The sequence below is a fragment of the Vidua macroura genome, chromosome 5 (genome assembly GCF_024509145.1).
Source record: "Vidua macroura isolate BioBank_ID:100142 chromosome 5, ASM2450914v1, whole genome shotgun sequence".
NCBI lineage: Eukaryota > Metazoa > Chordata > Aves > Passeriformes > Viduidae > Vidua > Vidua macroura.
The window spans coordinates 9,411,090-9,434,722 of NC_071575.1; the positions used below are offsets into that span (position 1 = coordinate 9,411,090).

General features: G+C 43.1%; 1 protein-coding gene and 1 long non-coding RNA gene across 8 annotated transcripts in view; one reads left to right on the forward strand and one right to left on the reverse strand.

Moving 5' to 3' along the window:
* Positions 1–23,633, reverse strand: part of PRR5 (proline rich 5) — an 80,681-nt gene that overhangs the window by 8,550 nt on the left and 48,498 nt on the right. For all 7 annotated transcript variants that reach the window (XM_053978675.1, XM_053978670.1, XM_053978672.1 and 4 more), the window contains 3 exons: positions 23,544–23,601; positions 18,370–18,461; positions 16,425–16,565 (listed from right to left, as the gene is read on the reverse strand). In XM_053978675.1, coding sequence (XP_053834650.1) covers positions 16,425–16,565; positions 18,370–18,461; positions 23,544–23,601 — 291 coding nt within the window. The remainder of the gene's footprint in view (positions 1–16,424; positions 16,566–18,369; positions 18,462–23,543; positions 23,602–23,633) is intronic.
* LOC128807942 (uncharacterized) lies at positions 15,276–17,277 on the forward strand. Its single transcript, XR_008437322.1, has 3 exons — positions 15,276–15,389; positions 15,890–16,043; positions 16,980–17,277. It is a non-coding gene; the product is annotated as an uncharacterized LOC128807942 (long non-coding RNA).

The window sequence follows — 23,633 nt, forward strand, 5'->3', positions numbered from 1 at the left end:
CCCTGCCACCTATCATTTCCCAGGCAAAAGTCACATTATAATTAGCATGGTAAGAATCACCCACAGAAAAAATGTTTAGCCTTCAGCTGTTAACTCTGCACTTCCACCCACAAGCAGACTTGTTAGGCTGCAGAGGTGACAGAAAAACCTTTGCAGAGTTGTGTTCTCCCTTCAGCTTGCAGCTGCAGAGTGCATGCTTCTATGTGGTCTGAGCAGAGCCCTGTACACTCTTGAGTAGGATACCTCCTGCAATATGGAGCAAATTCACACTTTCCACGTGCTCAACACATCATGTTGCAGAATTAAGATCCTAAATGCCATACTCAGCAAGAACTCTGCCAGAATTTAGGAGATTTCATAACGTGTTCCTGAGCTACTGTAAAAAGAAACTGATTGGAATGAAAGCCTCCGGAGAGCAATATAAAGACCAGATGAGTATAGTTGCAACACTTCCTTCAGCGTGTGAAAGGATCCTGACGTTCAGGATCTGTTCACAGCTCGGTATGACTCACCAACCAGAGTCTAGAGGGACTCTCAGATGTGTTTCTGAATGGATGACTCTACCCCCTGGTTGCTGCACTGCCTCATCACTTGATAAAAGTTTATGAATGGAAAATGAATAATGGCTAGCAGAGGATTCAAATTTGGACAGAATTTGAATTTGGATAGAGTTTGAATTCCAGTCCAGCGTTTTTGGAATAACAAATAACAATCTTTGTTGATGTGCTATGTCCTGAAAAACCTTGGGATAGCCACAAATACAAATTTGAACACAAAGGCATATCCAGTGGATCCAAAAGCTTGCAAACATCAAAGGAACAGCAGAATGAGCCCACAGTTATTCCACCAGGCAAAATTAACACTGGAATTATTCAGAAGACTTACTGAAGGTACGTGTATTATTTCCAAGTCATTACTGGCCTATTGAGATCCGTTCCAGGGCTTCTTGCTGGGATTTGGTCAAGCCCTCAGAAAGGCAACACACCTGCTACCTTACTACATATTCACAAACCCATCATGAGCACATCAGGCAAAGGCCAGGGCTTAGGACATCCCGCATCAGGCTCTCACACTAAATACCACTGGAACTTGTCTCCAAACATGACATATATGAGTGACAGAAGCCAGTGATATTTAGCATTTCTCATGCTCAGGCTTTGCTGTAGAGCTTTATTTACTTTTTTACCATTTTAGCATTTTTTATACTTGTGAAAGACAAGCAGCTAAATATCAGCTGTAGGTAAAGAACCCTGTTGTGTCGCAGGGTGGGGAACTGTGAGGAGTTCTTTTAAAATGGATGGTCTAGAACGAAATTAAGTGAACCGAGACAACCTCGTATCTGAGAACTGTTTCTTGGTAACCAAAACCAAGAACAAGAAGAAAAGAAGTTGCCCTACTAAAGAGGGTTACAAAAGACAGAGCAGGAGGAAGGGAAATGGAAAAGGAATGGCGGGAGAGAGAGAACTAGAGGGAGAGGGGAGACAGAGAGGGAAAGCAGCATTACCACCAGCAGGATGGGGAGTGGCTGTTGAGGTCCAGGCAGCGGGGTATGAGCTGTGCCTGCTGGGGAGCCTGCACAGCTCCCGCAGAGGCGCGGCCCCAGAGGCACGGGCAGCCCCACAGGCACAGCTCCCCTGCCACGGGCGGCTGGACGCACCGTGAGTGTGTGGGCGCTGGGACAGGAGCTGCAGAAGCCGGGACACGGTCACAGCGGGGACCGCGGCACTGGCCGGGTCGGAGGCAGGCAGGGCTGGACGCAGGTGGCTCAGGCAGGGACGCAGGGGCAAAGCGGCACGGCAGTGGTCAAGGACACAGGGAGGCAGGGCAGACGCGAGGGCGAGCAAGTGCCAGCAGGGACAGGAGAGCCAAGAGGCAGGCTGAAGACAGGGAAAAAAGGATAAAAAAAGCAGGCTAGGGCCAGGACAAAGGAGCAGACCTCAGCAGGCTCCTCAGCAGGAGCCAAAGCAAAACCACAAGACTCAAAGGCCTCCAGACTCAAAAAGCCCCTGAGTCCCCAAGCCCCAAGAAAACAAGTCTGGAAAAGCCCCCAGAGCTTATGATGCAGTTACTTTTATACCCCCTGGCCCCTCCTCAAGTTCACCCGCTGGCAGGAGACCACTGGCCCAGTCCAGCCTTCCACTGCGCTCCATGGGTGGAGACCTTTTGCCATCTGAGCGGAGAAGCCCCTCTGGGGAATGCGGTGTCTCCTGCTGTCCCATGTAAGCTCTGAAGTGTTTGCCCTGCAAAGTCCCCCCAGAGACAAGGCTTTCTCCCATCTTCTTCTAGTTGTCTCCTGCACGTGGCACGTGTGCACCCTCTCCCCCACATGCCTCTGACAATCAAGTGTTGAGACAAATCAAAACTAAATTAGCTCCTCACAAACCCCAGTAACTCACTAGTGCCACACTGCTCACGAACCTACTCTTACCACCAGCAGAACTGTATGAGTAACAGAAGTGTCCTTGCCTGGTGGCACCTTAACGCTGTCTGATTTCCTATCAGCCTTCAGGTTTGAAGAGTTCTTTTGGTTTTGAATTATATGTTCTGATGAACTCCTCAAAAGCCAGAGCTATATTCTGCATGGACAGCTGCTCTTGCAGGAATACAAGGAGACTTCCAGCAGCTCTGCTGGGCTGGGATAGGCTCCTGTGGTAAGCTGAGAGGATGGAGACTCGACCCCCAAGCTACAGCCACTGGGACAACTCTCCATCATGGGGCCAGGGAGCTGTGCAGGGCACAGACTCACCTCATCCCCAGCACTGCTGTCCTGCAGCTGCTGTATGTGGAGAGCCCACTGGCTCTCTGTTCCTGAGAAACACTCTCTTCTCTCAAAAACACAACTCCCTCACTACCTGCATCTGCTTCTTCTTCAGTCTTGCCCTCAACCTTCATTTCTGCTCTCTCAAAGCATTGTTCATCTCCACCTCTTTTTCATTTCAGCATCTTTTAGTTGCCACCTTTGAAGTGAAGAATTCTACCATTACAGTGTAAAACCACTCAGTATTGACACAGCCTGCTATTAGTTTTAATCCTCAGTTCTGCATTCCAAGGGATACTTTGAAAAACATACTGAAAACTCATAAAATATGTGGTGTTCACTGGAGCCAGTGCTGACTTCTGCACTGTGCCTTGGCACAAACATGCTCTATCACCTGTGACATCTCTCCTGCAATGACCATTGTTCAAAGGTTTCCTGCAGGGGCCTGATGGGGCAACCTCCTTAAACCTTTTACTTGCTGTGGAGCTTGTCAGAGCAGGAGCACAACAGGGTGCAGATCCTGTCCTGACCGCGCAAAACAGTGGTTTTCCTGCATTCCTTCCTGCTGTGATACTCAATGACAAACATCCTCTGGGCCTCTGTATTACCAAATAAAAGTACATCCCAAAGTTCAGCAAGGACAATTTCAGCTTTCCCAATCTAAACTTTCCATATGATGTAATGACACTGTCACTAATTTATTAATCACCCCAGCCCACGTAGCCTAGAGAAGCGTCTGCTGGCTCAGAGCAAGCTTTAGGAGCCTGGAAGAAGCTTGTTTTGATTTAGATTCCAGGCCCAAGAGTGCATTTGAACTCCTGTCTCCCCACCAGAGGTTTCTAACCCATCTCCTGTGCCACATGTGCAATGACCTGTTTGCATAACACCAAATTCAGTAGAAAAGCACTTCTGATAGAAGCTTAGGAATGGAAGAAAGTATGTAAGTATTATAAATGTTTCATTTATTTGTATATAAAGATAGATAGATAGATAGCTAAATATATATAGACATCTGTACACCCACCTACATCAGTTATCTATATGAAGTCCTTTTTAGACCCTTCCCCAAATTTGTAAGTGATTGGTGCTTATAGAGGCAAACAAAGTGAACTTTGAAGTTAAGCCAACTTGGATGGTTATTTGTGTCACAACAGTTTCTGAGAAAATGATGACAGGATTTAAAAGTCACCAATAGTAATAATAATAATAATAATAATAATAATAATAATGAAGTATTTTGCTGTTATTTTGGCAGCTTATGCTTCTTCTTGTACTTACTGCTCAATGCCTTACTATTTGAGTATTTCCCTATGAAGCAATAAAGCAAAAGTCATAAGGCTGGCTGCTTAGCTTACAAGAAGCTCTATTACAATTTAGAGAAAAAATAAAACTTGGAGCATTATCAGTAAAACAGAGATTCTACCCATATCTTTGATGCAATATTTGCTCTTCAGACCTGCAAAAACATATTTTAAAAGATAACTGTGACCTTTCATGAACCCAATCTCATTTTAGCAGAAGAGTTCAATGCTTCTCTGTGACTGTGAGATGTATCTATTAAATTCCTTTCAAAGGCCTTGCCTGACCTATTTATTTTGCAATTGGGAGCCAAAATAGCTCAGTATCAAATATTGCAAGCACCTTAGTACTTTTGGAAGAGTGGAACTGCTCGATCAAATCCTCACGCTGATCACACTGTTTCAAAATGCAACAAGGGTCACGTCATTATGTCTCCATTTGGAAAGGATTATAATGTAAAATTATGACAAGAGCCTGCCCTACTCTGAGGGCCTGGGGATAATGGGGATTTGAGTCCTGAATATGTAATTGCTGTTGCAAATGGAAGACATCTATCAAGAACAGAGACATGTATTACTGCATGAGATACAGTACCCAAGTCCCAAACTTCATTAACCTTAATTAAATGGTTTTGAAACCAAAATTTTTCTATAGTAGTTCAAATGCATTAAAAAGGCCCTATGCATGAATGGTTTTGATATGTAAACATGCAAGCACTCCCAGAAGGGCCATATCCTTGAAGACTACAGGTTATTTATGTATTTACTTCATGAAGGCACTGCCCCATCTGCTGGATCAGCCATGCACACAGGCCCCACTGCTACGCTTGAGTGTGGCACTAGAATAAAACTTTTCTTGCTAAGTCAAATCCACAATTATTCCAGCAAGTAGGGATGCACCAAACTGCTCAGGTTTCCATCCCTGTTAATTCTGTAAACTGACCATGAACTCCTACTGAGCTTTTGAAGGGCACAAGGGCTTCTTGTGAAAGCAAAAAGGCAAGAATAAATGAGTAAACAGCTATGTTCAGAAGAACAGGTATTTGTACCTAAGCACATAAGGCCACAGCCTCCTTTTTCAATATGTACAATCATAGAATCAGAGAATGGTTTGGGTTGGAAGGGACCTCAAAACTTATCTCATCTCATTCCATCCCCTGCAGGGACACCTTCCACTAGACCAGGTTGTTCCAAAACCCAGCCAACTGGCCTTGGACAATTCCACGGGTGTTGGGCAGCCAAAGCTTCTTTGGGCAACCCGTGCCAGGGCCTCACCACTGTAACAGGGAAGAATTTCTTCTGTATATAGGATTTCTTTAGGCTTTAAAGTCCTAAAGCAGAGGCCACCTCAGGCAGGCATTTAGAGATGTAAAGGGTGCTTCTCAAAGAAAATCTTAAAACATGTTCAATGTTCATTCACCTTTTATATGCTGTTCACCAAATATAGAGTGCTTTGAAGAATTTTTAATGAACATAAATTTTACAAAAAATACTGCTAAGCCATTATTAACATTGTATCTAGGCACAGGCTACCTGACTTGTAAAGCTGCCAGAAACCTAAACGCTTCTGATAACATTTGCCACAATTTTTCTTTAAATAAATAAATTTTTAAAAATCATCAAATGTCCTTGTTTTATTTTACCATGGCAACGAAATAAGCACAGTCACAAGTCTGTGCTTCTGTTTCCTATTACATTATTTTTTCCCACCCTATTCTTCCCTCAAAGCAGCAAACATGCAGGCAAGTAATCCTGCCATTGCTCCAACTCAGTGGAGGATACAAACCTGCCTGCAGCCTCTGTCCCTCTGCAACTAGGTGGTCATTGCTGCACCCAGGCTCTTTATTCACCATTATAACAGAAATGCTTTCATTTTTTTTTCTTTTAAAAAGACACCTAACATTTCACCAGATGGTACCAGCACTTCCAAGTGACTGTAAACCAGGCTGCCCAAGCCCAGCCCATTGGGGAGCTGCTCTGACTGTGAGTCGCAAAGGAATTCAGAAATTAATCACCTGCCTTACACCACTTCTCACACCTGGTCTTGGCTACTTCCTTTCCTCAGGCTCTGGTAAGACACCCAGACATGAAGCAATTCACCAAAGACAATGACAGCCATGAAAAACTATTTCGGCTGCTGATAGTTTGATCCATATCATTAGACAGTCTGACTGAATTAGGACACTGAATTTTAGGCTCCCCACACTCTTCTGAGCAGAGGTAGGGTGTGTTATGTTCCTGTCTCATGGAAACCTGGCACATGGCAGAATGGGAGTTGGGTTTGTGCATCCTTTGCTGCTTATTCCTCTCCTTACCCCAAAAAACTGGATGTGAAGCTGCAGATCTCCTTTCTACCTGTAGTAGGGAACAAAGAGGTGGCAAATCCCCATCATTAATAGCCTGCACAGACAGACCAATAATGAAATACAACTGTACTGGGTTTGCATGGCAAAGCTTTGGTAGCAGGTGGGGGGTACAGGGGTGGCTTCTGCAAGAAGCTGCTGGAAGCTTCTTCCATGTCTGGCGGCAGCTCCAAAGATGGATGTGCTTCAGGACAAGGCTGACCCAATTAGAAATGGTGGTGATGCCTCTGTGATAATGTATTTCAGAAAAAAAAAAAAAAAAAGTTTTTGCACAGTTGTAATTGCAGCCTGAGAAGAGCAGAGTGAGAGTATGTGAGAGGAAAACTCTGCAGACACCAAGGTCAGTGAAGAAGGAGGGGAGGAGGTGTTCCAGGCACTGGGGCTGGGATTCCTTTGCAGCCCATGGTGCAGAGCATGGTGAGGCAGCTGTGCCCCTGCAGCCCATGGAGATCCATGGGGGATGCAGAGATCCACCTGCAGCCTATGCAGGAGACCCCTGCCAGAGCAGGGGGATGCCTGAGAGGAGGCCGTGACCCCGTGGGAAGGAGGAGCCCATGCTGGAGCAGCCTGTCCCTGAAAGACTGTACCCATGCTGCAGCAGCTTGATGGGAGTGTTGCCCATGGGATGGGCTCACACTGCAGCAGTTCACAGGGATCTTTGCTTGTGAGATGGACTCATGCTGGAGAAGTTCATGGAGAACTGTCTCCTGTGGCAGGGACCCCATGGTGCAGCAGGGGAGCAACTCCTTTCCTTGAGTAGTGGGAGAAGCAGTGGGTGATGAACTGATTGTAACCCCCATTCCCTGTCTCCCTCCCACAGCTGGGGTAGGAGGTAGAGCTGGGAAGGAAGGGTGTGGGAAGATGATGTTTTCAAGGTTTTATATTATTTCTCATTATCCTGCTCTGATTTTGTTAGCCATAAATTCAATTAGTATCTCTAATTAAACTCTCTTTTGCCTGTGACAGTATTCGATGAATGATCTCTCCTGGTCCTTATCTCAACCCTTTTTTGTATTTTCTCTCCCCTGTCCAGCTGTGGAGGTGAGTGATAAGAGAGGCTTTGATGGGTGCCTTGTATCCAACCCACTACATGGGAGCCTGTTCCTGGATCATGGAGCAGCTTCTGCCCCTCTGCTCTGGGAATTACAGCCTGTTCACAAGTACTTGCTAGCACAGCACTATGTAGAACAAAGGTGAAATTTTCTTCTTAAGTATTTCTGGTAGCCACCAGCAGAAGAATGGTATATTCACCACCCCATCCAGCTGCCTTGAGATGTTGGCAAAAAAATATTTACCCTAAAAATCCTGCAATGCACCAGACCAGAGAACTAAGCACAGAACTCACAACAGCTGGAGACAAAAGAGCTACAGCTAAAGCTATCACATCCTCTGGTCATCATGCACACCCTAAAGGATGTCTCATATATGGCAAGAGACCAGAAACAAGCCTGGCTGCTGGCTGTTCTTGCAACCCAGCTGATTTCCATTGATGTTTGCCTTACGTAATTCCACTTCAGGGCCTTAGCTGGATTTATATCTGGCCATCACTCTCTCATGCCTGATTCCTTCCATTTTAAACCTTTGCTTCATCCCTTTGACATCTGCTGTTTTGTAATACCCTACACCCATCCTGAGCTCCTCTTTCAGTCCCTGGGCAAGCCCCCTATCATCTGCTGAGCACCTCTGCCACATAAGCCTCTCTGCATTCACCTTTACCAGAGGCTGCTTCAGTTCTGGCTGGACAGCTGCACACACATTGCCTCAAGTAACTCCTCACTCATCTGTGTATGAATATCACCATGAACAACTATTACACACCCAAACTGCTTTTAATTGACCAGCAGTAACTCAGTGTTTCGCTCAGTACTTATAAAAGGTCACAGTTCTGTGTTTTCCAGTTCTGACTAATAGTACCCACCACCTGTAACACCTAGAAATGGCAGTATTGCTCAGCTGCTTTTCACATCCCTCTTTAGCACAGGCTATTAAGAGACCATTTACCTAATAAATTATACATTGAAAAGTATCTCTAGTGTCTAAAGGTACCTTAAAAACTGGACACAATGGAGGAACTACTTCCTGAAACTTGTGGATGTGCTAAATCAATGACTGGTCATTGATTAAAGGCACTCACCTTGAGCTTTAACACTTCAGCTGATCAGCATGTGTACATGAGTAAGTATTGGTGCAAAGGATTGTCGTCTGCTTCAACTGACAAACTGCTGGATAGCTTTTAAATGAAAAAATAAAAAAGAATAAAATAAAACATAAATAAAATCTGTATTCCTCCAGACCCAGGGGAACAAACAAACCAGACCTTCTGGACCCAAGCCCCAGGCCCTGCCAGTAACAGACACAGTACTAAGGGACGCACAGCATGGCTTGGTGCTTTGGTTACCAACTTCTGAACTTAGGAAAGAAAGGAGCAAAAGGCAAACTACTGGATTATTTAACAAAGTAATTTCAGCAATGATCACTCTTGGTAACTTAATGGAACAGAGGAGCAAAGTCCTCTGCCTGCAGACAAGAAGTGACTGTGTATGGCTCAGCTCATGGCCATAGAACACACTCTGGACCTCAGTCTCCTGGAGCATCCTCTGTATGGGGACATCAGGGGTAACCTTGATGGCTGGACTCACCCTTGCTACCAAGAAAATGCTGAAACAGTCCTGACTTGGTGCTATGTGAAAGGAAACACTGCCAGAAGCATTTACAGGATCACTTCTGAAAGCAAAATGAGGTCCTGGCCTCATGTATTGCCCTGTTTTAACCACAGAGGCAAACAGCTAAGAAATGTAACTATTTTCTGCTTACAAGCAGCAAATTCCTTGGAGAAAAGGAAAACTCAGTATGACAAAAAGAAACACTTAGGCAATGGTGATAATCTGACACATACTGGATAACAATTGTTGCCCAAACGCTCCCAGAGAAAACGGAAATTAAATGTCAAAAGGCAGATGCAGAACAATATCCGTTGTGAAAATACATTATTCAGCCAACACTGGTGGTGAAGACTTTTGGTGCAGTGCAATCTGCACACCCTGGTGACCACATAAACAGCAAGATGTGCTGCTTGGCATAGCCAAAGAGAGAGCAGCAGCCTTGCTTGTGAGGCATTTGCAAACCAGTGCCCTTACAGGTCAGGACTACTTGTTATCTCACTTTCACTGCACTCACTTTCACTTGAGTAACACAGACAATCCTGCCTCAGGGCATGCAAGAAATCATATGGGGACAAGCTGGAGACAAATGGGTCACTAGTCCTTGCCACATGCATCACCAATGGCACAGCATATGCTCCCAGTTACACTGTGGGTCACATTCTGGATGGAGATCTGCAGTCCTCCATCTTCCTTAGAAGAGATAGATGCACATACTTTACAACCAATCATCCAATTTGCACTGATCTTCAAGACAAAATCACAGACTACTCACACACAAACCTATGGCACAAAGTTACATTATGGTTTACTTAGTGGAGAAGAGGCCTCAGGAGTTGTTGCCAGCTATGTACAGCTTTTGTTTGCTCTACAGCACTGTTTCATTGTCTAACCCATCCAGCATATGCTCTGGACAAGACCACAGTGGTTCTCGGAGCAGCAAGTGTTGCCCAAGAGCCGAAGCCTTCCTCTAGCACACAGCTGTTCAGGAGCTGCTGCTCCTACTGCACCACAGAGCATTGTCCTGAAGTCTCCTGCTCACATGCCCTCCATCTTCAGTGGCCATGCACAGCACTCTAAGGAAAAACTCAAAGATCTCGCTCTTATACCCACTGTAGGAACTCACACACAGGGAGGAGGACGTACTGGGCTCTCTCTCCTCCAATGCCCACCTTGTTCTCAGCAAGTACCAGTGTTCAAAACACAGGGAGCACTGCGCAGCCCTTTCTCTGCCAGGAAAGGCTCATGGAGAAGAATGAGCACATGGGCTGCCTCTCAATCTCCTGTCAGGAAGCTTCTCTACTCACCTTGTGCCTGGACAGAAAACTTTGGGCAGTTTAAGAAGGTATAGGCATGGTGGCACCCGTTCAGGGACAAGCCAAGCTATGGCACACCCTGCCCTGGTTCAGTGCTGGGAACCCATGGTGACCTGGCTACAAAAACCACAGGAAAGATCATGTTTGCAACACTAGGAAATGACCCCATGCAGCTTTTCTCTTAGAAATCTCTTTTGACATTCTTCTTGTGACTAGTGCCCAGTGAATCCCCCAGGACAGAATGGGACATGCTGCAGCAGTGACCCTGACCACAGGCTTGGCTGTCCCTGCTACCTGCATGGACACAGCTCGGTCACGGAGAGAAAATCTTTTGTGCCAGGAGTGTTTACCAGTGCCAGGTGCTGGTAAACACTGTTCAGGGTGCTGGTGGCACCTGGGATGGCTCAAAGCTCTGTGGTCTGTGATAACAGTCAAAAAGTGCGTGCCACCTCCCGAGGACCCCCACCTGTAGTGCCCTGGGCAATTCAAAAGCCACTGTTCCCTTGTGCCTTTGTCTACCTTGGGTCATTCAGGGAAATGAAAATGCACTAACTGAATTAAGAACAGAAATCTGTTAAGATAAATTATGCTTAGGCCTCTGATGGAGAATTGAAGCATCATTAATTGCCTCCCTTCCTACTACTTTAATTCTCAGAATGAGTGTCCATACAGACTTCTAATGGAGTTTAATTAATCTTCCTTAAAGGTAGCTTAGTTTAACTTTCTTCTATTCCTTGTGTAGCCAACTCATGAATTACAGTATTAAAGCACCCTGACTCAAAGGATTCTTGCACTGTGGGAACACTTCCTGCTCAGAGTTTTTCAGCAGTTAAAATCTCTATGCTATCTTTTATGCCAGATTAATCTACTAGCCCAAATGGGTCCACAAAAGACATCTGTATAGACGAATGTAATTAGTTAAAATCTTCTCCTTCTCCTGCTCAACAAAGTTATAGGGTCTGCAATGACACGCTAATTCAAGTTAAGAATGATTCTACTGATTTCACTCTATTTTGATAAGGATAAAGGATTTGCCTAGCAATGTACTTGGACTCGTTTCATCACTAGAGACATTTATTTTAGTTTAACCAACTCTACCTGAAAACATACCTTTGGTTAAGTAACCAGTATCCTTCACAGAACTGACTTACCTAATCTGAGGTACTCTTAAAATGCACCATGACTGTAATACCCAAAGGGAATCTGCACAGTGCAAACTGCCTTCAAAAATAATTGTGTTTAATTGGTATGGACAAAGTTATGGTTGTGTTCTGAAAAACCATCCTTCTGCTAAAGGTGAGGGACAAGATGCACATTTAAATTACTATGACATGGTGTGCATGAGACAGGTTCACATATATCAAAGGAAAACACATTTCTCTTATACTTATTACAGGAAAACAATATCATTTTATGTTGCTTTCCTGTTTTTCCAGTGCTTAAGTTTACAAAACTGACAACACATGGTATTGTCAAATATGTTGAGAGCTAGTTTTGGAGAGTACTCGATCTGAAAATAAAATCTCTTTTTAGTGGCAATTGACTTCCACTGGCCTTAGTTACAAAGAGGGTCCACATGAGTGCAGAACTATTGAGGTCTGTGGTGCAGGAGCATGGGCTATGTTGCAGTCACTACTGAACAAGCCCCTGCCAGTCAGGAATGGTCAGGAGTAACCACCAGTGCTCCCCCACCTCTGCCCCTAGAGACACAACAACATGAAGAAACTCAAAATCAAATATGACAAGTACTCCTCACCAGATGCTATGCCTTCTTAAAAATCCCAGCAATACAAATTCATTCCAGGGTAACAAACCTATGTCAATTTAACTTCTGGAAACTGCACTTGCTGATAGAGACAATAAATAAACTAGAAAAAGAGAGAATATTGCACAGAAATAAACGTATCTACAGAATACTCTCAAGTGTGAATCTTGAGGGCCAGGTTGGTTCTCAGGTTTGTGTGTCTGAAGACAAAGCAACAGAGGGCTCTTCCCTTTGTGTCCTGGCTGCAAGATTTCTTACCTGACTCTTCATAGGGCTGATGCAAAGAACACAAACAAACCACCCTTTCACCAGGAAGGAAGAAAACATCCCAATTTATGCACAACCCAGATAAAGTATAGGTTTTTTACATGGTGATTTATATTTAAATAAGGTCTACAATACATTTATTGGTTGGTTTGCTCTTTTTGTGTCTTCTAAACCAGGAACTCAGACAAAGGTAAAGAGAAATTAAAGGATGTGGAAACCTCACACCCACACCACTTTGTTCAACCTACGCTTCAGGTCTAAGAGAATTAGTAAGAAAACCTCCTAAAAGCAACCACCACTTGTGAAAGCCTGTGGCCATAAAGAATTGACTACAACTGGCATCACAGTGTTACAGCACCTCTATAGCTGCAGCTTTCTGATAGCAAAGGGTATTTTGTTTTTAACCACTATGCTGTCCTTAGTTTGATGTGTGGCTGCTGAGATGGAAAACCAGCACTCTGCATTTCACTTTCAGATCTTGCAATGTACTGTTCCACTCCTTTAAAATGGAAGGAACTTCGCAGAAATAACAAAAAGGTCACACTGGGCAGCTTATTTTGTCTTTCTCAACAGAGAGAGACAATGGGCAAGGGAGTTCAAATGAGGCACAGAGAGCCGAAGAGGAAACCACAGGTTTTATTTTTTTCTTCAGAGCTTGTATTTAGTGAGGCCTCATCCCCCAGCATGAGAGATACTGTGTTATGCTTTGTGAGGCTTCCTCCCTCAGCACAAGAGATATTGTGTTGTGCTCTTCTTGGTTTTTCAAATATGTCAGGTGCCCCTGAGAGAGTCTATGAATTCAAATAATCCTGACGTTAACTGAAAGATGCAGATGAACACTCTTTAGTTCTTCTCTTTCAGCTTTCTCAGACCTCAGGAGAGATACCTGGAGATAAGATGTTCCAGTTTCCAGCAGCCAGGGTAATCTTTGACAACATACTTTGGGAAGCAAGTCGGATAGTGGTAGTCTTGCTTTTTGGTTCAGAAATTCTTTTCTAAACTCTTCCTCTGCTTACCCCTCTCCCTCTAGTACCCTCATTTAACGTAGACTGAGCTCCTGTGCATCATTCAGTGCTGAAAAGCAGTTTTAGTTCTTTTCCTTCCCTCATCCATAACTCTGCTCTTGAACTCCCTGCAACTTAAACAGGAGCATCCTGGAGGCAGTTCAGCTTGTGCTGCCTGTGAGCAGCCACAAAGGATTAACATTTCAGTTTGTGCTTTGTAACTGAGTCAGGCTATGCTGGCAACTCACAGTTTCAGTGAGTTTCAAGCTGTGATAAAACTACCACTGACTGCCAGAACAAGAATATCATTCCTCCCAGAGTTCTCTCTTTCTTGAAAGATTCCTGGTTGTAATTCCACCAGGTTACAGCACTGGTGAGAAGTAGCTCTATTGAACTGATGAACCCAAGTCTAATAATTAACCTGAGAACTGATCTCTGCTCCTTTAAATGGAGCAGTTCCATTTCCTCTTTAAAAAATTTCCCTTTCTGTCCAATAAGTAAAGTGTCTTCTCCTGACAAAGTAACAGAGCTTTTCCCCAATATCCTGAGAAGGTAAAACATAATACCAGATGCACCTTGCCTTAGTTCCCAAAGCTTTGCCACTTTAATCCAGTCTAACAGAGTGGTGCATTTCAACCTCTGACATTACAACTGCTGTCTTAAAGAACATGAGCTATTCCTTAACTACATCACATGGGTGCATGAGGCTGTCAAGGACAGAAACAGGAAATCTCAGCACTAAGTTCAACACTTGGTCGAGATGCCATCACTGGCAACATCCTCCATCCCTGGGAGTCTGCTCCAGTCACCGAATTTCTTATGGAAGAGGTATTCACAGTGGTCACAAATCAGGATGAGACAACATCCCCATCAAGACACCATCTCTCAGTCCAGGAAATCAAAGCCCGCAAGACCACCATGTGCTCATTGGACAGCTGAATTGTTCTCTTCCAGTCCTATTAACAAATGGAGTTCAACTAAATTGAGAAAATTTCATAATGTCACTAATGTATAAAATTTGCTTTTGTTTAACATGACATTTGAATTCAGAAAAAAGTCTTTGCTCTGAATTCCAACTACTAACACCGCTAAGAATGTAAATAGCTAATTCCCAGATTTTCTTCTGACCTTTTCCCACAATTCCCATTAGGTTTTAAACCACAGGATTAGCAGAGCTATTGCCAAGAAAAGATTTTCACCATCCCCACCACACAACTGTAGGCAAAGTATGCAGAAATAAACACCCAAGGGCAAATTCCCTCTCATTTGGTTATTGATTTCCATGAACAGCATTGCAAGAAGAATGGATTTGACCCTTTGCCCTAAAAAGGCATCCACGGTGTTAAGACTTCAGGTTGCTGAAGAAAGCAGATTTGCAAAGAAAAAATCAGGATGGTACTCAGTTGCCAGCTCACCACTGAATCCATTCAAAGCCAGATCCTGCCCACAGCCAACACAGATGCCCTAAAGTAATCACAAAAAGCTTGCAGACCTGTTAGCAGCAATGCTGCTGAAGCCTGATTTAGAATGGGCAGTTTACCTCACACCTCAGAAGGGCTGAGGCCTAAAAACATCCCTGTGAAGAAGGTTTTTGCAATGGTACTGTCTCATGTGGAGTCTCTGGTGTCTGCTAACACAGCTAGGTTCATGGCTCAATCACTGTCAGTTCCTTTGTGCTTCATTACACATTTAAGTCCACGCTCCAGCTTTTCCCTGAGGCTCCTCTCCTCTCCAGACACCAGTTTCCATGAGACTCCCATACTGCTGTCACTGTGTCACAATCAGCCAGCATTTCAAGAAGCTTCTGGAAGGTGGGGGCTATGAGAACGGAGACAAGACCAAGTAGACATTCCTATATGATAAGCATTTTTTTCTGAGACCATCAGGCTAAACACACCATTAAACACCCCAACAAATGGACACTGAGATAGCTGAGATATCACTGATTTCACTGAGAGGTGAAATCCCATTTCTTGACCCAGCAGACAGAATCTTACTCCTTTCCTCCATTTTCAAAGTTGGCCTCATTAGATTATCCTGCTCTTCAAAACAATTTCAGATACAGAGCTAATTCATACTGTGATGAAGAGCAAATAAACATTTATAAAAAATCAGAAACCATGAAAATATAAATTCCCTCACCCTTTAAAAATCCACCCCTGGTTGTCTCTTTCCCTTCTGCCTCATTCCTTTTCTCCACATCATACCTCATGCTTTTATTTAATTAAGCAAATAAAAATATCTTAAAATAGCCTTTTGCCTGGATTTTGTCAATTTGTTTCTCCTACTACTACACACACACAGAGAAAAAAAATCTAACACTGAGTTCAAATACCAGTATCTTGTCCTACTGTTTTTATATCACCAATTTGGATAAAATTTGGTTCCAGTGACCAAATATGACCATGATTCAACCACTGTTGCATTAATTGTATATTCCCTTTGATGGCTATTCCAGATGTGAAGCTTCATATCCTGAACTGCTAATGCAGCAACACACAGCAACTAATGGAAATCACGTCATCACCACACACCTGTCAGCTTGCAAAACTTCATGTTTCAAGGCCTAGATGCAAAACAAGTCTGTGCTCTCACACTCTCTGGATCTTACGGTATCTCTACAGTCCCTACTTTAAGATATTAGATAGTTTAATTATTACATTACAATTATTATTTTATTATAACATTATATGTCACATTATTTATTATTATATTCTATTAGCTATTCTATGCTAGATGACATATTAATATACAGTATATTATTATTAAACTATTAGATAATTTAGATATTAGGTTAATAAGATTTTTAGACACTAGACACTCGGATATTTGGATACTAGAATATTAGGATTTAGATATTATGACCACAGGAGCATAGAAGCTCTGGCATTCTGGGTAAGACGTTTTCAATGAATGAGCAAAATCAGAGACTGTTTAAGAATACTTCAGCAATGCAGTACAGAAAGACAGGCTGAGAAAAGTAACCAATTTACCTGAAGTATTAACAGCATCTGAATAATAGAGGGTGGAACTCTGGCTCTGGAACGGGATAATGCATCTTCCAATTTGATATTGAGGGTAATTATATTCCTAAAATGCAGAAGAGCCAATTGCCGAACTGAGGGCTCCTTTCCCTTGGAAACACAAAGAAAGCAAGACAGATTATAAGCAGTGTGAAAATGAGTTTCAAAATCCCCTGTTCAAATTCCTTCCTCCACTCCTGGGGGATTACAAGAATGGTAAACCTAAATGAAACACAAAGGAAACATAACAAAGGACAGAGAGCAGCCCCCAAGTCTGCACAGTAAATTTGATTTGGCAGTAATGAACTCTACAGATGGCGACTGCGTCTGACTGCATGGGGAGAGGATGAAGGGTTGGGGTGGGATGAGAGCTGGGTGAGATATGAATATTTTGTATTTTAACAAGTTTATCACAAATTAAATGTATCATGAGTTAAAAAAAAAAGACAGGGCTGCAAATTGATTGAATTTCCATTATTTTGTAAGATTTTGAGTACTCCTGTTTACTGTCTCCAAATTTGGCAGGAACCGTGACTCAGCCCACCTGTGGATCCTCCTCTCTGTACAGTTTGAGAGACTTCACTATAAAGCAGGTGCAGAGCTGAAGTTTCATATTGCATTTTCAAAGCCATCTGTCTTTGGTTCAGCAATACCTTCTCACTGAGGAGGACTCCCAGCTGAAGAATACAACTCCAGCTCTGTCTGCAGAGAATAACAGCGCCCGCCTCATGCAGAGCTGTGAAACTGTTCCTCTTTCTGGCATTAGGGGTTTTCCCTTGGGTACACTTGGCTGTACATATGGGAGGTTTGGTATTCAACTGGTGTTGACTTAGGTCTGGAATAAATAAGCCTGACCCAACCCATTCCTTTTCACTTCCTAAATTATTTAAACTGAAGAAAAGAAGTCCACAAATATGTTTCAGCTGCTAATGAATAGAATTTACAAGAGCACGTAAGCACCAATTGGGCTTTTGGAAGAAACCTCAGAACATGAGCAATGAGATCTATTTGAATTTACATGGGACTTAGGATTCTTAAACCCTCAAGGTTCTTTTGGAAATTCAAGTAATTATTTCCATCTGATAGGGGATAAGACTTGTGTTACTAAAATATTTTCAAAGGCCTCAGAAATACAATAGAGTCTAAATTCAGACTTCATACCTGTAACTGTCTGAAGATGCAAATGGTAATATTGTTAACATTTGGGCAGTCATTTTCGGCATAAAGTCCACTTGAAAAAATGGGAGAAGGTTTCTGAAGTTTCCCTAGATATATTCAGGCACCCAGTTCCCACTAAAATCTGTAGGCATCTATGACCAACTGCAAAGATCACTTGCACCTGTCTGGTACAGATTTCCTTGAGACTTCAGTGATAAACAATACCCTCTGGCTATCACTAATTAGAAGATCAAGTACCTATTGTGTATTTAAAATTACTGGAGTCAAAATCTGTGCTCATCAAACTCCACTGACTTTTGCTGTCCACTTACCATAGCACAGAATTTGATCTCAGAAATACAATTCCTTTTCAAAAGCAGAGATATTTCAAAGACAAGATTCACATTGCAGAGAAGGAAATGCATATATTTAAATCAACACAACTCCATTTATTTCACTGTGCAACACTTCAGTTTATAATTCATAACCTTTTTTGACTTTTAGTGTGATTGGCAGATGGACTAACCAGCCTCCCTGCACTCCACTTTTGTTTTCAAAGTTCCCCTTCATCTTTTCCACCTGAGCACTTCAAACCATTTGCATAAGTAACTTATTTGCATGACATGACTAAACAGAACAGCTGCACTAAGTTGGCCCAAGGAGAGAGACTTAAAGATTGCATCAATCTGCTGATGAACCTGTAAAGTTGCTTTTTCTAGTTTTTCAAGATTCTATGACAATAGAGTAATTTTTTCACCTGCACAGGATAGAAAATAGCCTGCAGCATGGGCAGGACATCACTGAAGAAAAAATCCCAGGTTTCAGCTAAGGTATCCAGTAGCTTCTGCCCTGCAAAAACACAAAACAAACTAGTGAAGAGTTCTGGTTGTAAATTAGCTAGCTGCAAAAAGTAAAACATGCAGGAAACAATGCGAATCTGCTACTGTATGCTAAGATGAATCATGCAGCAGCTACTATTAGTAGTATGGAATTAGTTTTCCATAGTGGTGTATCAGATCCTTCCATATTTGTGTCTTTTCAGGTGACTCATCTAATGTTCTTAATAAACTCAGAGAGTCTGAGGATACTCAGGAAAACCCTGTGAAGAATGAAGAGTAATGGCCCAGGTTACATCTTCCTCTTGCAGTAGTACTTGCTGGACAGGACTGTGGAGGAGAGGGGGAGGACACAGCAGGTTAAATTGGTTCCTGCAGAGGAACTTACCCAACTGTGCTCCCTCCTGCCTTTCAAGCTGCAGGGCAGGAGAGCAAACCACACTCTGTGGAGATGCTCTGTAAAGCATCCTCTCAAACTGATCCCTTCTAGCTTTTCCACTGTTCCCTTTTCCACTTACACAGAAAAACTCACCCAAGTCCATGGAAAAGAACAATAATGTTAGGGCTGTAATGTTTACTCTAACTTTCAAGCAATGCAGTTAGAATTTGCTATGGGGTGAGTTCCCCATGGTCCTCACAATAAGGCCACCTCCATGTGCATTCCTTCCCAAGCTGCAGCCACCTGGAATCCTCCCCAGCAGAATCTGGAGAAGCTCGGGCCAGGCTGTTCAACCAAGCTGGATACTGAGTTCCTCACAGAACATTTTACACAACACAGAGGCAAATGCAGGAGCCAAGATCCACAGAGGAAATCTGGTTCAATAGGTGGGCTCTGGCTTCAGATACCTGCTCTCCAAAATGGCCCATGTGACCTTGGACAAGCTCTTTACCATTGCTATGACCCCAACCCAACTGTGAGAGGAGAGCAATGCCCCTGCACCTCCACCAGCAAGTGTTGCAAAGGAAAACACATCAGAGGTTCTGGCTTATTCAGACAAGACAATATGACTTACCAGGAAGCTAATTCAGTAGCAATCAACCAATATTGCTATTGGTGTCAGAATGTGAAGCTATTATTAATTTTTGTATTAGAGCATTACTTTGAGCCTCAGCTAGGGAATATTTTGCCCAGAAGTACACACTTATCACAAAGAAATTATTAATGAAAGCACTGACACTGCTAGCTGCACTCAGAGTTAGCCAACTGCCAATCTTTACTACTGGATACTTGATCCCCCTTGCCTTTTTAAGGATATGATGAATAGCATCAGCTCTGGTGAATCTGCAACTCCTGAATTATTTCCATGTTGATGACTTTAAGTGCTTTCAGTGACAGATGTGGATCATCATGCTATACTGCAGCTGCTGGCTTGTGGAACACACCAGGGTCTTATTTTCAGCACCACCAGGCAGGAGTTCTCTCTGTCCTGCACACTCATGCACAAGACTGAAAAGGGTGTTCTCTGTTTCCATTTTTTAAAACATTTTTTAAAAATCTGTTTTTCATTATTTCTAATGAAATACAGCAGGGAGCGAACTCCAAAAATTTCTAGCAGCTGTAACAGTAGAAGTAGTAGTAATAATAACAATGATAGCAGCAGTAGTAATAGTAATAATAAACATGTGCTGGTTTTGGCTGGGATAAGTTTCTTCCCAGTAGCTGGTAGGGGCTGGAACAGTGCTGATAACCCAGGGATGTTTTAGTTATTGCTGAGCAGGGTCTTTTCTGAAAAGAGCCAAGGCCCCTCTCCCACCCCACCAGTGAGGGCCTGGGGGAATCAAGGGATTGGGAGAGGACATGGCTGGGATAGCTTTTCCCAACTGGCCACAGGGACATCTCCCAGACCACATGGTGCCATGGTCAGCATACAGAGCTGGGGGGAGACGGAGGAAGGTTGGATATTTGGAGTGACTGCGTTTGTCTTCTCCAGTCACCACGGTGAATCATGGAGCTTGACTTTCCTGGGATGGCTGAACACCTGCCTGCCCATGACAAGTGGGGAATGAATGCTATTTTGCTTTGCTTGTGTGCATAACTTTTGCTTTATCTATTAACTTGTCATTATTTCAACACACCAGTTTTTTTACTTTTACCCTTCCAACTCTCCACACCATTCCACGGGGAGAAGCAAGTGAGCGGCTCCACGGGGCAGAGCTGCTGGCTGGGGTTAAATCACAAAAACAACCTTGCATTTTAACATCCAGTATCAGTGTCTGAAATACCAAAGTGCTTCCAAGATATAAATTGGAACACGAAGGAGAAGCCCAACCACTACACCCTGAAGGCAGAGTTTTAGAGAGTTAAATTTAGTTTTGAGTTAAATTTAGTTCTAGTTCCCACAAGGTGAAGTTAAAAGCCCTTATAAATCTGGTCCTTTTCAAATCTTGCTGCTAGAATAGTATGAAGTTAATCACTCTGTTGAGGTAAACATGCCTTTACCATCATGCACTTATTCCATCTTGTGGGCAGCTTGTTTTGAGACGTAATGAATTTCTGCACAGCAACTCAGAAAGGCTGCAGAGTTGAATGACTTAGGTGGGAAAGCTTTTTACTGAGAGCTGTGGAAGAATTCCTGTGATTTGTTGATGATAATCATCTTTCACATGAAGGAATGTAACTTCTATGTGCTATCAATGATAGATCCTTTTCTTACTGTCAGGCAAAGATCTCTACACTTAGTGTAAGCATTTGCTGGATTCCAGGAAACTGGGTTACTCTAAATGCTCATTTTTATGAAGCACAATACAGTCAATTTTGTATGGCATAAAAATGTCTTTTGTACTTTTCACAGGGCTTCCAAAGGTTAATTGAAACTCATAAATAATTAGATATTAGGAAGAAATTCTTCCCTTTGAGGGTGGTGAGGCCCTGCCCCAGAGAAGCTGTGGCTGCCCCACCCTTGGAAGTGTCCAAGGCTGGGCTGGACAGGCCTTGGAGCAACCTGGTCTAGTGGAAAGTGTGCCTGCCCATGGCAGGTGGGTGGATGAGGATGATCTTTAAGGTCCCTTCCAACCCAAACTATGCTGTGATTCTGTGATTTCCAAAACATTCTGCAGGACAAAACCCCTCCAAAGTGTGGGGCTTTTTCTCTTATTAAAACTTCAAGCGGAGACGGAAACTCAAACCATGGGATGGGGACAACCTGAGATTTGAGGGCAGGACTGCTGCTTCTGCAGACCCAGGAAGCAAGCCCTGCTCAGAATGGGAGCTCCAAGACTTCCATGCTTCCAGCTCTGTCTTGGGTGTTTTGAGAGCCACAGAGACACTGACTACAGGATGGACTCTGGGGCAGGGCTGCATTTGCTGCCAATAAACACAAATGCCAGCCTTGGAAACTCAAGTCTACCAGCAGCTCCCCAGGAAAGCTGTGTGTCAGAAACAGCTCTGCATCCGAAACAGATGCCTGAATTACTGCTACCCTCCTGTGACTTGCCAGTTTTAGAGAGATAACATTTTTGATCATAGACTTGGAAAAAACCATGACCAGTTTAATTCTCACCTTACCAGAATTTCTGACCGTAACTTAAGGGGTAACCACAAAATGATACACTAAATCAAAAACCAAAATGAGTTTAAAGTCAGCAGCTTGCTGAAATTTGCTATTTCCTAATCATGGTCCTATATTTGAAAGCACTTTAGTGGTTTCACATTTTAGGTTTTCATGTAAGCTTTGATCTCAAACACCAGATAGAGTATTTTTGATTTTCAAGCTGGTAATACTAGGGGGAAAAAAAAGGATTGGATGTAGGTAGGTCTGTATCTCATTTGCTGATTTACTTATAAAATAACTTCCTTTGTGATTTACAAAGCAGCTATGAAGACCTTGCTATCCCTACAGCTCCCTTTGTGCTCTCCAAGCTGTTATTTTATATAACTGTGGAATATGGTGTTCAGCTTAAGGACTTTTGGTACTTTTTTGTGGGCTTTGGGGTTTTTAATGTGATATCGGTTCTCTTTTTGTGATGTTCAGGGCTACTGTCTTTTCATCAGAAAAACTTTATTCTATAACACCACCTTAATCTGATCAACTGTACTGTCAGTAATGAAAGGTCAACATCCAGGATTTATAGATAGCTGAAAAACAGCTATCTCCAAGCTCCTGCTTAAGCATTATATTTAGACTAAGTGACATTAAAAAAGGAAAGATGCGTTTCTTTGAAACTGCCTTCTCTACCCAAAGATCTTTTGAATGTTTACATGGGCAATAATTCTTGAAGCTGTTATGAAACCATTTCACCATCTGAAGTACAGAATCACAGATTTAGGTTGGAAAAGACCTCCAAGATCATCAAATCCAGCCATGAACCCAGCACTGCCAAGGCCACCTCTAAGCCATGTCCCCAGGTGCCACACCTACATGATTTTTAAATACCTCCAGGGTTAGCGACTCCACCACTGCGCTGGGCAGCCATTCCAATGCCTGAACAACTCCTCTGGGGAAGAAATTTTTTTATAACATGCAATCTAGACTTCACCTGGCACAACTTGCATGCCAAATCTAGGACAAGACAGCATATTTAACAACACATCTAAACGCCACATAATAGCGTAAGACAAAATACTGGTGAATATAAAGCAACACACTGGGTGGAAGTTTATCCTTGATATTACTTCCAGAGGTGGCACCTCCAGAAGGTGTAGACAGCTGAATGAAGCCTTGCCTTTAAAACAAGAGAGACAGTGCCTGGCCTCATTTATGTCAGCATGACTCCAGAATAACTCTTAAAACAAGGCTACAGCCTTATTTTGGACTTAGATACTCAAACTAACTGGGATCTTTGTGCTTAGTTTTTTGTTTATTACATATCTCAGTCTATTTTCACTTTTTCTGAGCAGGATGTAACTGAAGGAGAAGGAAGTGTCCTTGCTGGAGGCAATCCTTCCCTGACTCCCTCAATGCTGCTCTAGGCAATCATCACCTCCCCTTTATGAAGGTTAATGAGAGCACCAAGGCAGGACCCAACAAGAGATTGTAGGGATAGATTGAGACATAATCCATAGTCCCAGGAAGATAGTGGAAAGCATTCCAGTGCCTCCAGAGTGCATTTGCTAACACACCTGTGACATACATAGCCATGCTAAAATCCAAGTTACCTTCATAAAACCGGATCTTGTCCCTTAGGATCACCATGCCTTTTGTGAGCAGCTGATTCTGAAAATAAAATATAGACTACATTTACTCGA